Here is a 19049-nt window from a genome sequence, read left to right as displayed (position 1 = left end):
AAAACTCCCCTGGCGCTGATTCAGAAGAGTTTGACGATGAGGTAAGAACCTTCATCATCCCTCAAACCCTGCGTGCGTCTCTAACGCTCCCTGTTTAACTGTCCACCCTTCCCCTCGCCGCCAGGGCGTCTATGAACCGGATCTGACCTGGAACGAAGGTGCCCAAACTGAGGATGTTGATCTGTCGTGGATTCCTACAAACCCCCCGGGGACCACACCTGCCGGTTCACCTGTCTTACCTCCTCCTACTGTCCGGACCACAACGGCGGATCAGAGTAGAACTGATGTCGACCCTACAGACGGATCCACTCAGTTAGGACAGGTTTTAAACCGCCCTGGCGGGGCGTCACCACGCAGTACTTCCACTCCTCCACAGGAGGTCACTCTGCCTCCAGAAATCAGAGGAGTTGCTGACAATGCAGTTTTTTACATCACCTCAACAACCAGGACGGTGATTACTACGACTGCAACTACGACTCCTGCTACAACAAATACTTTGCACTCTGATGCAAAGACTTACGGTGGCGTCAGCGGTAAAAAAGCCAAAGCTGAAGTCAGCACCACCACTGCGAGTACAAAGACAAAAGGTGGAAAGAGTACTTGGTCCCGCAGCAGCACCACGACCACCGCGGCGTCTCGTCCTGGCGACACGAGCAGCACATCATCATCCATCATCCCAGCTAAGAGTGACGGAGGGCCGGCCCGACCCAAGGACGTGACCACTGATGCGGCGGGAGGTCTCCCCGTGATCCTTACCTCCCTCTCCGGAGCCGCATTTCCACGTAGGCCCACAACTCCCAGCATGCCACATTTTTCATCTACAAAGACCTCAGTCCGGCTGGGTGGCGTTCTCTTGCAGACCACACAGCCGCTGTCCAACGGTGAGCGCCCCTCTGTCCTCCCCTCCTCCTCTTCCTCCTCCTTCACCTCCTCCCCTCTGTGTGACACTGCGGACCCCGGCGTCGCCCCCTCCACCTGCCTGCATGACCCTCCCTCCTCGCTCCGGCCTGTGTTGTCTGCCTCTGCCTCGGACTCCCAGCATGCCGCTACTGCGCTCCTGTCTAGCAAAGACCCAGCTTCTTCTCCAACCCTCCCCGCCTCCACCCTGCCTCACCCCTCTCACCCCCTGTCTGGCTGGGAGATGGACGCCGTCTTCCCTGGTGTTGGGTTCGATGATAATGATAGCGGCGGTGATTTAGCGTCTGGGTTTTCAGGTGACCCCTCAGGGTTTAGCAACACTCCTCCACTTCACAAAATGCCGGATCAGTCTGGCACCGCCGTCGTCGCTGAGTTGCTGGAGTCTCTCTGGGATGCATCGTCTCTCGCCGCCACCCTCCAGCCTTCAGTCCTCCTCTCTAGTGACGTCCCCCATTCTGGAGCAACTCCAGACTTAACGCCATCTTTCCCAAATGCATTTGAGGACTTAACCGGAAGTCAAATAGACTCTTTTGTCCCTGAGGGCAGCGGTGACGGTCTCTCATTAGCGAGCGACGTAGACGCCATGTGCGGCTGTTCCCTGGAGCCGTCGGCATCCTCGTCCTGGTTGCATGTCTCTCCTCATGTGCCGCTGCCGTCCTCCGCCTGGGATTCTTCTAGCTCCGACATCTACTCTAGTGTGGGCCTCCCTCCGGCCTCTGGTGTCTCTCTGTCTGTGGCGGGCTCTGACGGTCTCTCCTTAGACCCCCCTCTCCTCTCTCGTAGTGCTGTCACTCCTTCATCGTCCTCCTATTTCCTCCACGCCACCCATAGTGACCTGCCCATTTCTGTTGCAGCCACAGCGTCTGGCAGCGGGGCTCCTCGGTTCTCAGCGGCAGATGGGAACCCCCAAATCCCTCTTCTCCCCTCCTCCCCTACAACCTCCCCGCTCACGTCCACCTCAGAAGGGCAGGTGTTAGACACTAGTGGCGCCTCAGGCTCGGCCCAGTCCCCTGACTCCCAGGAGGGCGTAGATCAGGAGTGGGACAGGGTTCAGACCTCAGCCTCCGGGGAGAACGCGCTCCCTAATCCACCCACTCACACCGTCCCCCTGTCCACCACCTCAGAGTCCAGCCAGGCACCGGACGATTTGGATGATCGCTCCTCTGCGTTCTATTTTGAAAGTGAGAGCGGCAGCGCCATGACATCAGAGCTAGGAAGCACAGCTAACCCGAGCGTACCTGTGCTGGCCTCAGCTCCGCCCTGGTCGTTGGGCGGGGAGGAGGAGAGCGGCTCGGGGCAGGGGGACAGCCTGTACGACAACGAGACGTCTTCGGACTTCAGTATCTCTGAGCGCACGGAGAGAGAGTCGGAGGAAGAGGAGCCGGTCGCAGGTAAAAACCCGCCCGCTCGGGGGAAACTGCCAAGTGGCGAGGAGTCAGGAAGAGTTCTGGACACCTGAGAGATGAATAATCACCTGAGCAACATCTGTTTGCTGCAAAACCGCATCATTTTGTGGTGAAGGGAAAGTGAGAGAATCCGTGCGGAGAATGTGCGGTTAAAGGTCCTGTCACCTTCAGGAGCTCGTCGGTTCACTCATCATCACCACCATCATCATCGTCTTCTCGTTCTTCATCCCTCACCCAAACGTCGGTGTAGAGTCGCTGGGGTGCAGACGTGTGGCGGTCCCGCTCACATGGGTCCCTTGATTTGTGACTTCATGATCACGTGTCCTGGTGGATCTGCTTCATTCATCGACATCGTCCAGATTTATTCGCAGTGTTTTTGACCGCGTGTTTCATCCGAGGTTCAGCGCTCGTAGGTTTTTGACTGTTCAAAATAAAAGAAGATATCATGAATTATTTCAATGGATCATTTTAGAGTTGAAAAATGTTTGATTAAATCTACGAAGGCATTAGAGGACACTGAGATGAAGCTCTGCTGGCGACAGCTGTGAGACATCGGCAGGAGGAAGCCTGGAGGCCGACTGCCTCCAGATCTAAGTAAGACAGTGGTTTATTAAAACGGCGTAGCAGCCTGTTCTAACCACTAGAGGGCAGCAAAGCTCCTCAGAAGTTTAATTGGCGACTACACACTTTCCATTTCATGGAGCTGTCGAGTTCTTAACATTATTACATTATCATTAGCTCAGTTATACACAGTAGTGCTAATGATAATGTAACAATGGTAATAAAATGATTGATTTTGTGTCCACAGATGAATTCTGTTGAGAGAACGAGTTCTAACTCCAGGGCTCCGGCCCAAATACTCCCTCTACTCTTCCCACTGCAGCAGCTTGTTTTGTAAAATACTGCTCAAATGTAGTATTTCAGGCTTGGGGAAGGAGTCAGAATTGGTACTTAATGAGCTAAAACCAAGGCTGAACCTGATGAACAGCCGGCTACAGAACTCTGAGTTCTACATCTTTGCAGTGGAACCTTGGTTCTGAGTCCCAGTGTTCCTGCAGTCGGACCTCCTCCTCCTCCTCTCAGATCCATTTCTGTCTTTACCCATCATCATCCTCATTATTAGGAGTGTGTTCCGCGTGTTGTTTTTTTTTCAACGCAGGCAAAGATGGCGTTGAGTGAACAGGACTTGAGTAACAACAGGGTCCTTAGGAACTCGTCTGCAGGTTGACCCCCACCCACTGACAGCTGAACCGAGTCAGTTCACGCTGGAGAGGAACGTTCCGTCAAGGTTACTTGGTAGTGCTGATTATGAGACGATAAAGGCAGAACTTCCTGAAGGAGGTCAGGGTTTCATTTGATGTTATTCAAACATAGAATTATGCTGCTTGATTGTCTCCGGCGCCGCTCGGGAGCGACCTGTGATGGACTTCTGATGGGGAACTGTTGTGGTTCAAGTGGTTTAGCAGGTTGTTTGATTGTGACGAGCTTTGTGCTGCCGCTGCAGCGGCTGAATGTGCTGCACAGTTTCCAGTGCTGGAATGTGAATGCGGTTGACACGTCTCGCAGAAGTAGATGTTTAAAGGTCAGACAGCATTTCATCTCTGCGCCCGGTTGAAGGAGGCCGGGCTGCTGTGCAGGCAGGAGGCAGCAGGGACGGTGGCGTAAACCTGAGTCCCTGCGAGCCTCCCGACCACGCCGGCGTTCAACTCTCCGGACTCTCAGGGAGGTTAAAAACACCAGACGTAGAAACCAGAGCTTCACGTCCAAGCACGTGTATGAAACTTGAGGAACCAAAGAAGTGCGTCACGTTAACCATTGCGATGTGGCATCACAGCGGTGGGACAGTCGCCTTCCGGGGAAACGCTCTCGTTGTCCTGCATCTTACATGCAGTGATTATTGTTTTCAAATACTTGTTCAGAGAACTTTTGAATTACGAGTGAGTATCAACATTTTAGTCACTAACACGTTCTTGCATGGATGACAGACACTTAGTACCCTTCAGATATTATTATTACTGCAACATTTGCTGGTTCTTGTACTTGTTTGGTCTGTGAACACCTCCAGTCTTTCTTATCGGAAATATCAAGTATAAAAAAGGACTGGACTTGAACTTACAGCATACAAGTACATCATACTAAGTAGTAGGGTCTTGGAGGAAAATGTATTAATTTTGATGAATTGAAGAGAGTTAAGTGTGGTTTGATTACACAAGACAACATTCGCTCGAGAGTCGTCTGATGACACGTCACCAAGCGCCTCCATCAGAACAGTCACAGGAGAAACAACCTCACAAAGGTCTCAAGAATTAATGTGATGTTTCTCCAAGCTTCTTTCCGTGATGAGAGGGAAAAGTTCCCTCCTACAGCAGGAGCCTCATCTTCTCCAGTATAAGAAAATAAAGCTGGGAAGAACAAGCAGGACATCCCAAAGTTCTCTGGTTGGTTAACAAACACGTTCTAGCTTCGAGGGAGCAAAAGTCCCAGGAAACGTTTTCTTTGGAAGCAGGGAGGGAAGGCTGTCAGGGAGCGACCCAAAACTTTGTTCTGAGGATTTGGTTCTCATCTCCCTGGAGTGTAAATCTATCACTTCTGTTCCTTTCGTCTCCCTCCAGATGCCAGCAACAGCAGCCACGAGTCGCGGGTCGGTTCCATCCGGGAGAGAGAGAGGAAGGCTGTGGTTCCTCTGGCCGTCATCTCCACCCTCACCATCCTCGGCCTCATCGTCCTCATCAGCATCCTCATCTACTGGAGGTCAGTTGGTGTGCTTGAAGCTGCAGTCAGTTGGTAGTTCTGGCCACTGGAGGGCAGCAGATGTCCTCTCCAGGGGACAGAGACGTCACTGACACGATCCTCTTATCCATGTCAGCACTTAACCTGTTTACACACAGCAGACGCAGAGGAGGCGTGTGAGCCTGATGTTGAATAGACAAGTCCTCCACCAACATTAACCAGTCCTCCTCCACCACTAACCAGTACTCCTCCACCAACATTAACCAGTCCTCCTCCACCACTAACCAGTCCTCCTCCACCACTAACCAGTCCTCCACCAACATTAACCAGTCCTCAACCATTAACCAGTCCTCCTCCACCACTAACCAGTCCTCCTCCACTATTAACCAGTCCTCCACCAACATTAACCAGTCCTCCTCCACCACTAACCAGTCCTCCTCCACTATTAACCAGTCCTCCTCCTCCACTAACTAGTCCTCCTCCACCAACATTAACCAGTCCTCCTCCACCACTAACCAGTCCTCCTCCACCAACATTAACCAGTCCTCCTCCTCCACTAACCAGTCCTCCTCCACCACTAACCAGTCCTCCTCCACCAACATTAACCAGTCCTCCTCCACCACTAACCAGTCCTCCACCAACATTAACCAGTCCTCAACCATTAACCAGTCCTCCTCCACCACTAACCAGTCCTCCTCCACTATTAACCAGTCCTCCACAACATTAACCAGTCCTCCTCCACCACTAACCAGTCCTCCTCCACTATTAACCAGTCCTCCTCCTCCACTAACTAGTCCTCCCCCACCACTAACCAGTCCTCCTCCACTATTAACCAGATCTCCTCCACCACTAACCAGTCCTCCTCTACCATTAACCAGACCTCCTCCATCATTAACCAGTCCTCCTCCACCATTAACCAGTCCTCCTCCACCATTAACCAGACCTCCTCCACCATTAACCAGACCTCCTCCACCATTAACTAGTCCTCAACCATTAACCAGATCTCATCCATCATTAACCAAACCTCTACAACTGTTAAAAAGACCTCTAACACTGTTAACCAGACTTTCACCATTGTTTACCAGGCCTCTTATCATTGTTTACCAGGCCTCTTAAACTGAACTAGTGAGTTGAACTGGTAAACCGGTTCAACACTGAGAACGAGTACTGGTTCCTGCGCTGCTCTAGTATGTCACAGTCATGATGCTGAACTTGTTATCAACCAGGTGTTCAGGCTGGAGTAACTCGAGCACAGCTGCCCTTACAGAATTTCACACACACACACACACACACACACACCTCTGCCCTGCCCTTCAACCCTATCATATCTCATATAGTTGTGTGTGTGTGTGTGTGTGTTTGTGTGTGTGTGTGTGTGTGTGTGTGTGTGTGTGTGTGTGTGTGTGTGTGTGTGTTGGGGGGTCTTTTATCTGTGTGTGAAGCTTAATCTCTTCGAACACGAGCTCAATCCAGCTCTGACATTGTGCTGAGTGTTTTTATTTGTGTGAGAGAGAGAGAGAGGCTGACAATGCCCGTTGTGAGTGAATGACGGGTTTCACGCGGCTCGATGCTTGTAAAGCCACTCTGTTTTTGATTCTCTGTGACCTTGAGCGATGTTGTTTTTCTGTTGTTAAGATGTTTGACATAGTTGATGTGGCGCCAAAAAAAAAATCCTGTATTTCTATTCAGGACTAAACCTAAAAGTTTCTCTTCCTCTTGTGTTGAAAATATTTTTTGCTGCGCGGTATGAAAAAAACCCACTGGCTCGTCAGACCGTGAAATAACCAACTTCTGAAATCCAATCAAGGGCACATTGTCGAGTGGCGCGTAAACATTTGGAGTCGTATTTTCACGTTTCTCATTTGCCGCGCTGGAGTTGCAGCTTATTGTTCATGTTCAGCTCTCTGGCTGTTGTTGTACCTCCAAGATTGAGCAGTGCTACACTGGTAATAATCTGAGGAGCAGCGGGATTAATCCCCGGTGGAGGATGTCTCCCCGCTGCAGCCGAGGGTCCGGGGGGGTCGGGGGGTAGAAAAGGACATCCGCCTGATTATGTCAGACAGAAGGAATCGTGTCAGCGCCTTGTAGGGCGAGTCGAGGAGGCCAAACGGCTCTAATCCTGCTGTCGTGTCCTTGTTCCCTCGGTGCTCATTTGGACTCTGCTGCTGTGCATTTGAGGTCAAACAGTTGGAGGAGGTTTTACTTCTCAAGTTTCCAACCTGCTTGTGAGTGGAGGAGGAAGCGAACAGCACGCAGAAACGCAGCAACAGAAACATTCCCATGATTCTTTGCCAGCGCGTCGCAGTTCGGACCAAACAGCGGACGACTTCACGAATGTGTTTGGTCGCAAAGATGAAAGTTGCGTGTTCCCTTCATTCCTTCATCAAAGGCAGGCTTGGTGCAGAAAGTCTGAGAGTCTCTGAAAGAGCAGCACCAGCACGAACCACCGCCAGCAGCAGAGCCCAGCATCGACAACGAAGACTCGCAAAACTGTGCGATTTCTGTGTGACAGAAACTTCACTTTATTGACCAAACCTGAATCATTTCTGTCCAGGCACTTAAATGTTGGTTCGGGGTTCTGAAAGTCAAAAGCGTGAATATTGAGTGTGTGAATATTCAGCGGCTTCTCAAGCATCCGCCGTCAGTTTGAGCTTCAACTGGAAACAAAATCAAGGAAACAAGTTTTCACAGAGACGCGATGAATGAAACCCTTCCAGCTGAGGCAGCAGCACTCGGCCGCTGCAGGGTTTTAATCTCAGGCTGAAGCGTTTGTGTGTCTTTCTGTTGTTGTGATAATCCCTGATGCCCATTTTTGGCCCAGACAGCACCGGTTCATCAGAGGCCGTCTCATCTCTTTAAAAACGTGTCCAGGATTAACAGAACATCTTTTTTTTCCTGTGTTTTGGGGAAGATTACGTACCAAAATCTGGGCTGGCGTGAGCCCGGCTAACGTGCTGATCGCGGTTGCGCTCCGAGCGTGAACGTTGAACCGTCTCATTTATATGTTGAAGCTGAGTTCAGACGGCAATAACTCAACCTTTTTCCTTTCATTGAGTCTCAAACTTGCCTTTTTTGTTCTGAAACGTTGCCGTTGTGTTCAAAGGTTGTGTTTTCAGACGGCTCACTTCTACGTGGAGGAGAGTTCTTCCCCCCGGGTCATCGCCGCGCCCTTCACCGCCGCTTCACCCCCTGGTAACACACTTTTCTCTACCTGTGCGGACCCCTGACCACCTCAACTCTGACCCTGAACGTTTGTAGTCTGTCACACCCCAGACAGCTTTGTATTACTTCTTGTTACTAAATTATCCGTCCACGTTCCTGGGAACGCCGCACATTCTTCCTGAAACTCTTCAGTCTTAGTCTGTCCTGATGTTTCCAGCTGTTTCTACTTCTTAAACTTGGCCTCACTTTCCTCAAAGGTCATAAAATTGACCAAACAAACGAGTGCAACAATAGAAAACAAGTTTCCTGTCCGTGTTCCAGACGAGCAGCCGGCGTTTCCCCTGAAGGAGTTTGTCAGGCACGTGGCCGAGCTGCACGCCACTCAGGGCTTCCAGCGGGAGTTCGAGGTACGAAGACTTTTCTTCTTCTCCTGTTTCTCTCGTGCAGCTCCTGTCAACGTCAGTGACATTTTTGCGTTGATGTTTGTCGTGTCGCCTGCTGCATGTCGACCTGTGACGCTGTGACACCTCGACTCAGAAACCGCCTGAATTATAATAACCATCATTTAAATGTGAGGGGAGGTTTGTCTTCCGCCCGTCGACCTTCAGACAGAAACACGGAGTTTCGCTCTGAAACGACGGAAAGAATCACCACCAAGAATCGCAGAAGAATCAATCAGTCCAGAAGTTCCGAATATAAATAAGGAAAAACTAAGTATATGTCATCCACTATAGAAAAGAAATCAGTTTTTCTGAATTAATGAGATAAATTTTCATGGAGAAAAAATCGTTGGTGCTGTCTTCATGAAATAATTACGACAACTGAATGGGGAAAAGGCTTTTTTCATGAAAATTCATCAGAAAGACACAAAAACTTATTTTACTAATTAAGAAAACCAGGGAAGGTAATTATTATGATAGTGATATCATAATGGCATAAAAGTCAAGAGAGAAAACAGCAATAATATAACAGAACGGGCCGAAACACCCGCAGTGCGGCGTGAAGCGGCGTTAATCCCAAACTGAATAATCTGAAGTTATGTCGTTCTTGTCGGAGCAGATTTGCCTCCACATGTCGGTGGCAGCATGAACTTGTTCTTGTGTGTCGTCTTGTAATTTGTCTTTTTGTACCTCTTTGGTTGACTGTTGTTGTCACGGAAACGTCCTGGCTGCCTGCTGCTCCCTCACCCTCGCCGTTAGATACTGAAGGAGAGTTATGAGGTAAGACACCCCCCCCCCAACCCCCTCTGACAGACGCTGTCGCACAACAAGCTGTGTTTGTGTTGGGGTGTTTCTGTGCTCGTGTGTCGCACTCACGTCCCTTCATCTTTATTTCATACACATAAAGCAGAAACTTTAGAATTAGAAAATAAATTATTATTTGTTAGTTTAATGGGTGATTAAAAAATAATTACAAGTGAATTCATAAACGTGGTCTTGGTCTCCCAAGTTTGAAATATTTCTTCTAAGAAACACACCCTTGTTGTTCATCGTCCCCAGAGACGGACAAGAAGACAGAGCCCCTCCTCCAGGAAGCTGAGACCCAGGCTAGTTAGCTTAGCACAGTGACTGGTAGTGGGTGGGAAGTGTTAGCGTAGCTCCGTCTCTGCCTGCATTAATATCAGGAGGGTTGTGTGTAACCTTGGTGATGAATACCAGTTTAACACGAGGAGACGTTGTAGTGGTAGAATCAGACACGTAGCCGGAACTACTTTCCTGACTGGGAGCAGTGATTTGACGCAGCACCTCCAAAGCTCCACTGGAACTTGGGTCAACAGAACCAAAGGTTTGTTGAGGACTAGAAGAGCGACTGCTGCTACTGATGATGATGATGATGAGGAGGGTTCCTGCTGGACACATCAGCATCCTGGACCTGAGCTAGCTGATGCTAACACTTCCCACCCACTACCAGCAATTGGGCTAAGCTAACTAGCTTGGACCTGAGCTAGCTGATGCTAACACTTCCACCCACTACCAGACATTGGGCTAAGCAAACTAGCCTGGACCTGAGCTTGCTGATGCTAACACTCCCCACCCACCACCAGCCATTGGGCTAAGCAAACTAGCATCCTGGACCTGAGCTAGCTGATGCTAACACTTCCCACCCACTACCAGCCATTTGGCTAAGCTAACTAGCCTGGACCTGAGCTAGCTGATGCTAACACTCCCCACCCACCACCAGCCATTGGGCTAAGCAAACTAGCATCCTGGACGTGAGCTAGCTGATGCTAACACTTCCCACCCACTACCAGCCATTAGGCTAAGCTAACTAGCCTGGACCTGAGCTTGCTGATGCTAACACTCCCCACCCACCACCAGCCATTGGGCTAAGCAAACTAGCATCCTGGACGTGAGCTAGCTGATGCTAACACTTCCCACCCACTACCAGCCATTTGGCTAAGCTAACTAGCCTGGACCTGAGCTAGCTGATGCTAACACTCCCCACCCACTACCAGCCATTGGGCTAAGCTAACTAGCGTGGGTCTCCCTGGATAAGGGACTCTGTCTTCATGTCTTGTCTCTGATGGACAATAAGACACTTTCCCAAACGTTGTCGGTTCCTTTAACCACTGACACTTTGGTGGTTAAACTTTGTGTGTGTTTAGGAGGTGCAGGCGTGCACCGTGGACATGGCGTTGACCACCGACAGCTCCAACCATCCGGACAACAAGACTAAAAACAGATACAGCAACATCCTGGCATGTGAGTTCCACGAACCACCGCCTTCATTCTGTTAAATGCATCAGAGCGCTTTCTGAGCCTGATAAATACCAGCCGACTGAGAGCCGTTTTTTTAACCAGCCAAGCCAAACTCCAGTCAGAAAACAAGCGGTTTAACAATGAAAGGCTTGTCGCCGCGACGAAGAACAAATTCATTCAGAACACAAGCGACCGTGACGATGTCGTTGCTTCAGGCGCCGACGATACGAAGAAGAGAAACACACGGCGAACTTCGAGTCTGGGTTCCTCTCAACCTCTCTAACGGTTATTAGCATCAATTTATGCCATTTCACTGCTAATCGGTAACGTTACAGACGCAGTTACGGCGCGGCAACGTCTCCTTAGATCAGACGGGTTTTTTTGATACTTTTATTTCGTATTTTCCGTTTGAAAGAGAACAAGCAGACAAGAAGCTGCCCAGGAAATGAAACAAAAACACAGACGGAAACATGGGGGCTCCTCAGCTGGTGGTCCCGTATTTACTGTCCAGTGTCTTTGCTTGTTCACGTGTGGCGTCCTCAGTGCTTTGGATGACGGCGGCCCATTTCTCCCATTTCCTGGGAGAGGGTGCTCCTCTTCACTTTGTCCATCCGCTGGTTCCTGCTTGGAGACTGGGTTTCATACCAGCATCTTGTTCCAACATTTTTACAAGCCATCAACAGTATTTTACATGAGATTTTCATGTAAGACACACAAACTGAGGCTGGTCACATTGTTGGGAGTGGTGTAACCCAGCGTCTCTCCCACCGTCGCACATACATTACCCCCAAAAGTCTGAGTTGTGGGGCATCGCCAGAGGAAATGGGAGTGGCCTTCATGTTCCCTCCAGCTCTGTTCTTGGGAGTGACAGAATTTGCTCCTCATCAGGGCGGCCATGAGCCCAGCCAAATGTTCTCCACTTCTTAGAGCTGGTGGATGAACGCTGTGCGCGCCACACAGAACGCCGATCCTCCTCCGTTGATTCTGTGTTCAGGTCTTCGTCCCATTTGCTTTGATGTATCCTGTGTTGATCCCATTCTGTTGCTGAAGGCCTTGATAAATTTGAGAGATTCTTTTTCTACTCTTCAATAGGCTTCGGTCAGAATATCTCTCGCTGTACTGCCCTCTCTGGACAATGTTGGTTCGATTCTTTTATCGTAATCTTTTAGTTTTTGTTTTCTAGTCTGAATTCTTTTTGTAACTCTCCTTAACCCTTTATGGCTCAGGGTGCTGTCAGGCCCCTGTCCCACCATGGTCTGAATCCAGCCTCTCTGGACCCTGGGTGAGTCCAGGATCCAGAGAGGCCGGATGAATCACTGGATGTCTCCCTCCAGACTGTATTCTCCTACCGTCTTGCTCCAGGTCACACAGGTTGATCTGATCACTTCCTCTGTTTCTAACCCTCAGATGACCACAGCCGAGTGCGACTCTCGCCGCAGGCTGACAAAGACGGGAAGACGAGAGATTACATCAACGCCAACTACGTGGATGTAAGCGGCGTTTCCTCCAGGAGCTTTCAGTGCAGCCTGAGGCCTTCGTCCTCACCACCACTCGCTCATCTGCATTCAGTCTGTTCAAAAAAAAACAACAAAAAAAACAACCTAATTTTTATTCTCAGAAGCACCCCCCCCCCAAACCAAAGTCACGCCGCTCCCACTCTGCATGTTTCCAAACCTTTTCATGAGCCGCGCTGTTGTCAGTGAGCTCCTCGCCGCTGTCAAAGCAAAGAGGCGACACAAAACCCTGGAGGAAGTCACGGCCTCGCTGGAGAGCCGACGCACAGGTTACCAACGTGGACAAAAAGCACATTGAAGATCTCTTGAGCAGCGCGCACTTTTGTCTGAGCCTGACTGTATTAATGTGCCTTCACGCTGTCAATCATGTGAAGGCTGTGAAGCTATTAAAGCGAGCGATTGAACGCTGGCCTCCCTGTCAGTCTTAACTAAACCAAATCATTTCAGTTAAACTAAATCATCTGTTTTATTTGTTCGACACCCACATGAATGAGCGTCTCTGAGTGAAGAGCTGCAGGTGAACTCGAAGTCCTGTGTTTTTGGGGGGGTGCTGCAGTACACTTGGAGGGAAATTCTAATTATTTTTTTGAGGTTGAAATGATGAGATTTAGAGGTCAAAGGTCATTGCTCAACCCAAGAATTGGGCTGTAATGATATCAGGCTCTAACAAGGCTGCGCTCAGACCGAGCCCGACGCTGCGGCGCAGGTTGTTCTCCTGCATCTGGAGACTTTTAGCTGCGGCGGTTGATGCAAGGATGACCACGTAGCGCTGTCGCATTCGGCTGTTACGGCCTCTCCTGAGCCGCACACCGCCGCCTACAACCGATCAGTGTGTCGTCACATGACGTTCACTTGTGGCTCAGGGGGTTGCGGTTTTGCAGCCACGGAAAAGCTTCACCCAACAAAGTGCTGCAGGTTCCACGTCCAGCGCGACGCCTCACGTCAACACGTTGGTCCAGATTGTTCTCAGGACTTCATTGTTAGGCTCATGTTCGTTGAATTCATTTCCCCTGATTTTGATGTTCAGGAATCACAACCGAGGAGGATCGTCTGTTTCTGACTGTTTACATGTGAAAGAAACCTGCCGAGTTCCTTTGAAGCGGCTGGGAGTTTCCTGTCCTCTGACCTGGACGTGTTTCTTCCCTCAGGGTTTTACGACCTCCAGGTCCTACATCGCGGCTCAGGGTCCCCTGAGGTCCAGCACCGACGACTTCTGGAGGATGATTTGGGAGCAAAACGTTGGCGTCATCGTCATGATCACCAACCTGGTGGAGAAAGGACGAGTGAGAGACACCTTCAGTCCTATGAGCTGCACGCCAGTGAGACGTTAGCGTGCTGGAGCACACGGCCTGTTGCTGCTGGCCAACGCCAGACATTATCAGTCGAACCTGATCGTCTCTCGCTGAAATAGAACACAAATACATTTTAGCCGCTTTTATCCAAGTTTGACTAAAATAGCAACAACGACATCGACGGCTGCGAGACTGAGACTCATCTCAGCTAAAAGACATTCAGCTTTTTTATATCTGAAACTAGAACGTACTCACTTTCTTCTTCTGCTCACACACACACACACACACAGACACACACACACGCAGATCTGATGTGTGCACATGTCTCCTCAGAGGAAGTGTGACCAGTACTGGCCGTCGGATGTGCAGGAGGAGTACGGCAGCATCCTGGTGACGGTGAAGAGCAGCCGAGATGTGGCCTACCACACTCAGAGGACCTTCACGGTCAGAAACACCCTCGTTAAAAAGGTCAGCTGATGAACTCTCAGAGTGACTGAAGCAGCTGCCGCACTCTCCTTGATAGGAGAACGTAGAACACTGAGGTACTTTAGCGTTCTGTAGCACGTGGAGAAGAACTCATGTACCTGGGCAGCAAATACTGCAGTGGGGTCATAGAATCTCTAGCGTAGGAGCGGCAGCAGTAGCGGCGCCGGCAGCAGCAGCCCCGGGGGGGCGGGGTGGTGACGAGACAGGTAATGGCCAGGTGTTCTCTGTCTGATCAAGGTTCTGCTGTGTTTCTGTCTGAGAACATGAAGAACGAGAGGAAACTTCGGACTGCCGCACGTTTGTGTCTCAAAACGACTCAAGCGTTTATCATCTTGTGTCGGACCTGATGAGATTCTGAGTGAGTCACTTCCTGTTGTGTGTCTTTGACAGCTGGGTTCTCAGAAGGGGCGGAGCAACGAGAGGACAGTGACCCAGTACCATTACACCCAGTGGCCCGACATGGGCGTCCCAGAGTTCGCGCTGCCGCTGCTCAGCTTCGTCCGCAAGTCATCCAAAGCCAGAACCGCCGACAAGGGTCCGGTGGTGGTGCACTGCAGGTACGACCTGATGGCACCGGCGGAGGTTCTGCTCTGAGGGCATCTGCACCGACCTGACAGCAGGAACCAACCCCATGGACCCGCTCAGACGCCATGAGACGCTTCAGCTTCCTTCCCGGGTTCATCTTGTCCGTCTCCTGTTTTGTCTCTGCAGCGCCGGCGTGGGCCGGACGGGCACCTACATCGTGCTGGACAGCATGCTGACCCAGATGAGGGACGAAGGCGCCATCAACATCACAGGCTTCCTGAAACACATCCGAACACAGAGGAACTACCTGGTGCAGACAGAGGTCAGAGGTCAACCTACACCTTAGGTCTCATTTCACACTCGTATTTGGACCTGAGGAAGTTAAAGGAGGATATAAACTGTCTGACTTCCTCGCCGCAGGAACAGTACGTGTTTATCCACGACGCCCTGGTGGAGGCCATCCTCTCTGGAGACACGGAGGTGCAGGCCGCTCACCTGCACAGGTACGTGGACGAGCTGCTGACCCCGGGGCCCAGTGGGAGGACCAGGCTGGACAAACAGTTCAAGGTGAGTCGAACGTCCAACGGTTCCATCTCAGTTTTCACAGCGAGTCTCCCACTCCTTAAATGAAGCCTGACGGCTCCAGAGTTTCAAAGTTTTATTTCTATAAAACTGAGGATCACTTAGAGGAATCCTAGGTGAACCAGAGCAGAACCGGTTCTGAGCGGAGCAGCACCTGTTTGAGGGGCAGCAGCAGCCTGAACCTCCAGTGTCACCCGCAGAGCCCAACGCTACCTTCTGAAGTCATCAGTGCTTCAAGGAGGACTCAAGTTTCTAGGATTTATTTATGAATCACCAGGAGCAAAAAAATCCCTTTTTAATTTTTTATCCTTAAATTTAAATTAAGTGACCCCCCCCCCCCCCGGAAGTGATAATGAAATTATAGAATGAGTGAAAAAGTAGCAAGAAATCAGCAAAAAACCATCAGAAAACTAAGAAGAGAATACATGAAAACAGGAAAACCATTTCTTCAAGTATAAACTGTATTGACAGGTTGTACCAGGGACTCTGTGCCAGTCATTAAAGGTCAATTGGCGGCGCAGCAGAAGCTCCGATGCTAACAGAGGTTGTGGTGCTCGTTGCAGCTGCTGTGTCACTCTGGAGTGAGGCGGTGTGAATATTCCACAGCGCTGCAGGACTGCAACCACAGCAAGAACAGAAGCAGCTCTTTGATTCCTGGTGAGTTTTGACACGTTGGTCCGACCCGGTACTGCTGAAGCGCTTCCAGGAACGGTCCGTTAGCATGTTGCTAAAAGAGGACCGCTACACCGTAGTGTTGCTCTTCCAGAGGCTGGAAAAGAACCCCGACATCCAAGCCCTCCCACTGGGGGCTAGAGACTTTCTTATAACCAGAAAAGTTGTCACACATGCACATGCTGGCACCTACATTACCCACAATGCAATTCAACTCGTGCTGGATGAACTGGAGCATCAGCTCTTATGCTACTTGCAGCTAAAGCAGATGTCAGGTTGTAGTTTTCGGCCCTAAATGACGTAGTGAGATGACGCCGATCCAGGAGGCGGCTTGAGACCAAACTTTTTAAATATTTGAGGTCTGTGTCGTTTTCCCACAGTCGAGCGTTCGCGGGTGCGTCTGTCTACGTCTGCGGGAGAAGCATCCGATTACATCAACGCATCCTACGTGGCAGTAAGAACAAACTAGACTTGTAGTTGTCAGCCCAGTATCAGAATGGCAGGAATAAGGGATGACATCATCAACCGTCTGAAACCCTGGTGTTGTTGCTGCAGGGTTACAGGCAGAGCAGCGAGTTCATCCTTACCCAGAATCCTTTACCTGGAACCGTGAAGGACTTCTGGAGGATGATTTGGGACCACAACGCCAAGGTCATAGTGTCGCTGCCGGGGACGGCGGTAAGTGGGGCGAGCAGCGGTTGTCCGATATTAAGGACAGAGTTTGATGTGATTAATCACCTTTGTTCTCTGCGTCTGTATTCAAATCTTCTGTGTTGTTAACGACATGACGATTCAGTCGACGATGATGTTGGATGAGGCTGAGATGTAACGGTCAGCTGACTTCCTGTGTTGGCAGATGGAGGAGGAGGCGGAGCCATGTGTCTTTTGGCCTGTCAAAGGGCAGCCAATCAGCTATGAGATGTTCACTGTCACCCAGAGGGGCGAGAACCACGTCTGCCTGTCCAACGAGGACATGCTGGTGGTCCAGGACTACGTGCTGGAAGCAGCGCAGGTCAGTGCAGCCTGGACCTTCACCCAGCAAAGCTCTTGGTGCTCATGTAAAGATTCCATAATAATAATTATGATAATGAATGTCTGTCATCGCTCTGGCTCCGCCTCCTGGACAGGACGACTATGTTCTGGAGGTCAAACACTACAGCGCCCCCCGCTGGCCAAACCCAGACAGTCCCATCAGCAACACCTTTGAGCTGCTCAACCTGGTGAAGGAGGAGAGCGCCTCCAAGGAGGGTCCCACCGTGGTCCACGATGAGTACGACCTGACCCCTCTGAATATTCACATTTAAGGAGGTTCCCTGGTCTCGGTCTGGTTCCGAGTGAGTGTAGTTGGCAAAATGAGGACGGTTTTCATTGTCTTCCAGTGTGGGCGGAGTCACGGCAGGAACCTTCTGCGCTCTGCTGTCTCTGACCTGCCAGCTGGAGGCCGAAGGTTCGGTGGACGTCTTCCAGGTGGCCAAGCTGACGAACCTGATGAGACCAGGAGTCTTCAGTGACGCCGTAAGACTTTTCTCTCACTGTACGCTGACGACACTCTACAGTCCGTGAGAGCTCTGCTCATCCGGTCAGACGATACCGGGAGCTTCGTAATAATTTAACGGTTAACAGACACGTCGTTAAAAAAAAAGTAATGATTGCCCGTTGTGGTTTCCAGGAGCAGTTCCAGTTCCTGTACAAAGCCATGCTGAGTCTCATTGGGACGCAGGAGGACAAGAAAACCCTCCTGTCGTCTGAAGTCAACGGCACCATCGTGGTGGGAACGGCCAGCGCTGCCGAGAGCCTGGAGTCCCTGGTGTGATCGTCCCAAAAAACACAAAGAACTTTTGCGAATGAGTACCGTTCCTCTGTCCCTCCTCCTGGACCAACAGAACTCTCCTCCTGCCAGACTCACTGAGTGAATTCTGTCTCTGCTGGACTCCCTGCCGTTTTGTAATGTGTGCCTTCTTTTTCTTGTCGTTGGAATTTTTCATCCTGTACTTTTATCTTTGATACAAGCTTTTAGAAGTAACCGCCCGATGTTTTAACTCAACTAATGAACTTTTCCTAAAACCTTTGTATTTATTGGCACTGAGCCAAATGGGGAAAAAAGGGAAAATACTGCATCTTTTTACATCGAAGGAGATATTTTGTTAGCTTGTCTTCTACTGAGCTCCTGCACTGAACTGCTCTCTGTAAATACCACGGCAACGGTAGCAGCTCTTGAAGTCCAGTATGGAAAAATAAAAAAGGCCTGGCGTAATGAGAATAATAATGATAATAATAATCTAATGTAAATAATATTATAGTAATCAACTCGATGGACCAAATTTCTATTTATACTTTTAGATTTTTATATTTTACCATCTTTAGTGCATTCAAATGTTTAATTCTTATTGCTTAGTAGGAGAACATTAATGCTTTTATATTCTGGATTTTGTAACAGACTAAACGTGATGCATGGGGTACTGACATGTTTGTTGTTAGCTGGACGTGAACCACTGCTGGATTCTTAGCTAGAGGATTAAAGAAGTCCAAGACACCAAAGACACGGCCTGGAGGAGGGTTTTCTTACGGGACCCAGAACCGAGAATCCGTTGTGTGTTCTGATTGTTCGGAACATGTCATTGCTCACCTGTACACAAACAGGCGGTAAAGCTAACGGTTAACGGCTAACGGTTTTTGCGGTCACGAACAGTCATCGGACTTTATTCTGGGAAAGTGTCAGGGAATTAAAAAAGGTCATTTAATTTTGCTTCACAAATACCTGCCTATGAGGGAGCGTATTCAGATTTACCGCGGTTGGCACCAGTTTTCTCTGTACGATTCACGATGACGTCATCCTCACTTTTCTAAGTGCTGTGCTTTTACATTTGAGACCACAAAGGTCAATGTTGTTGGTTAATCCAGAGCGATTTACGGCGGCAGCGGCAGCTTGAGGCTCCGTCACCAGCCTCAAACAACCAGCAGGAGGTCAAAGGTCACCGCATCCAGACAAAGGCAGGGCAAACACCCCTGTGGGCCTGACAGGAGAGAGGGGTCCTGACGAAAAACAGAAAAGGAGGACGTAGT

General features: G+C 50.1%; 1 protein-coding gene across 6 annotated transcripts in view; it reads left to right on the top strand.

Moving 5' to 3' along the window:
* Positions 1–18524, top strand: part of ptprz1a (protein tyrosine phosphatase receptor type Z1a) — a 51331-nt gene extending 32807 nt beyond the window's left edge. For 2 of the 6 annotated variants that reach the window (XM_086209822.1, XM_086209821.1), the window contains exons 12-31: positions 1–41; positions 125–2309; positions 4937–5075; positions 8158–8246; positions 8538–8623; positions 9416–9436; positions 10822–10918; positions 12323–12405; positions 13578–13712; positions 14055–14189; positions 14598–14764; positions 14919–15054; positions 15153–15299; positions 15878–15971; positions 16367–16440; positions 16542–16664; positions 16843–16998; positions 17114–17256; positions 17366–17501; positions 17656–18524. In XM_086209822.1, the coding sequence (XP_086065948.1) occupies positions 1–41; positions 125–2309; positions 4937–5075; positions 8158–8246; positions 8538–8623; positions 9416–9436; positions 10822–10918; positions 12323–12405; positions 13578–13712; positions 14055–14189; positions 14598–14764; positions 14919–15054; positions 15153–15299; positions 15878–15971; positions 16367–16440; positions 16542–16664; positions 16843–16998; positions 17114–17256; positions 17366–17501; positions 17656–17799 (4331 nt within the window). In that variant the 3' untranslated portion in view covers positions 17800–18524. The remainder of the gene's footprint in view (positions 42–124; positions 2310–4936; positions 5076–8157; positions 8247–8537; positions 8624–9415; positions 9437–10821; positions 10919–12322; positions 12406–13577; positions 13713–14054; positions 14190–14597; positions 14765–14918; positions 15055–15152; positions 15300–15877; positions 15972–16366; positions 16441–16541; positions 16665–16842; positions 16999–17113; positions 17257–17365; positions 17502–17655) is intronic. The other 4 variants (XM_086209824.1, XM_086209825.1, XM_086209823.1 and 1 more) reach the window with 4 other exon arrangements.
* Positions 18525–19049: the final 525 nt, after the last annotated feature.

Source organism: Aulostomus chinensis, chromosome 7, assembly GCF_037954235.1.
Source record: "Aulostomus chinensis isolate RoL2024-O1b breed Wild chromosome 7, RoL_Achi_v1.0, whole genome shotgun sequence".
NCBI classification, from domain to species: domain Eukaryota; kingdom Metazoa; phylum Chordata; class Actinopteri; order Syngnathiformes; family Aulostomidae; genus Aulostomus; species Aulostomus chinensis.
The sequence above is the reverse complement of the archived record's forward strand: the minus strand, read 5'-3'. Positions and strand labels throughout refer to the sequence as shown.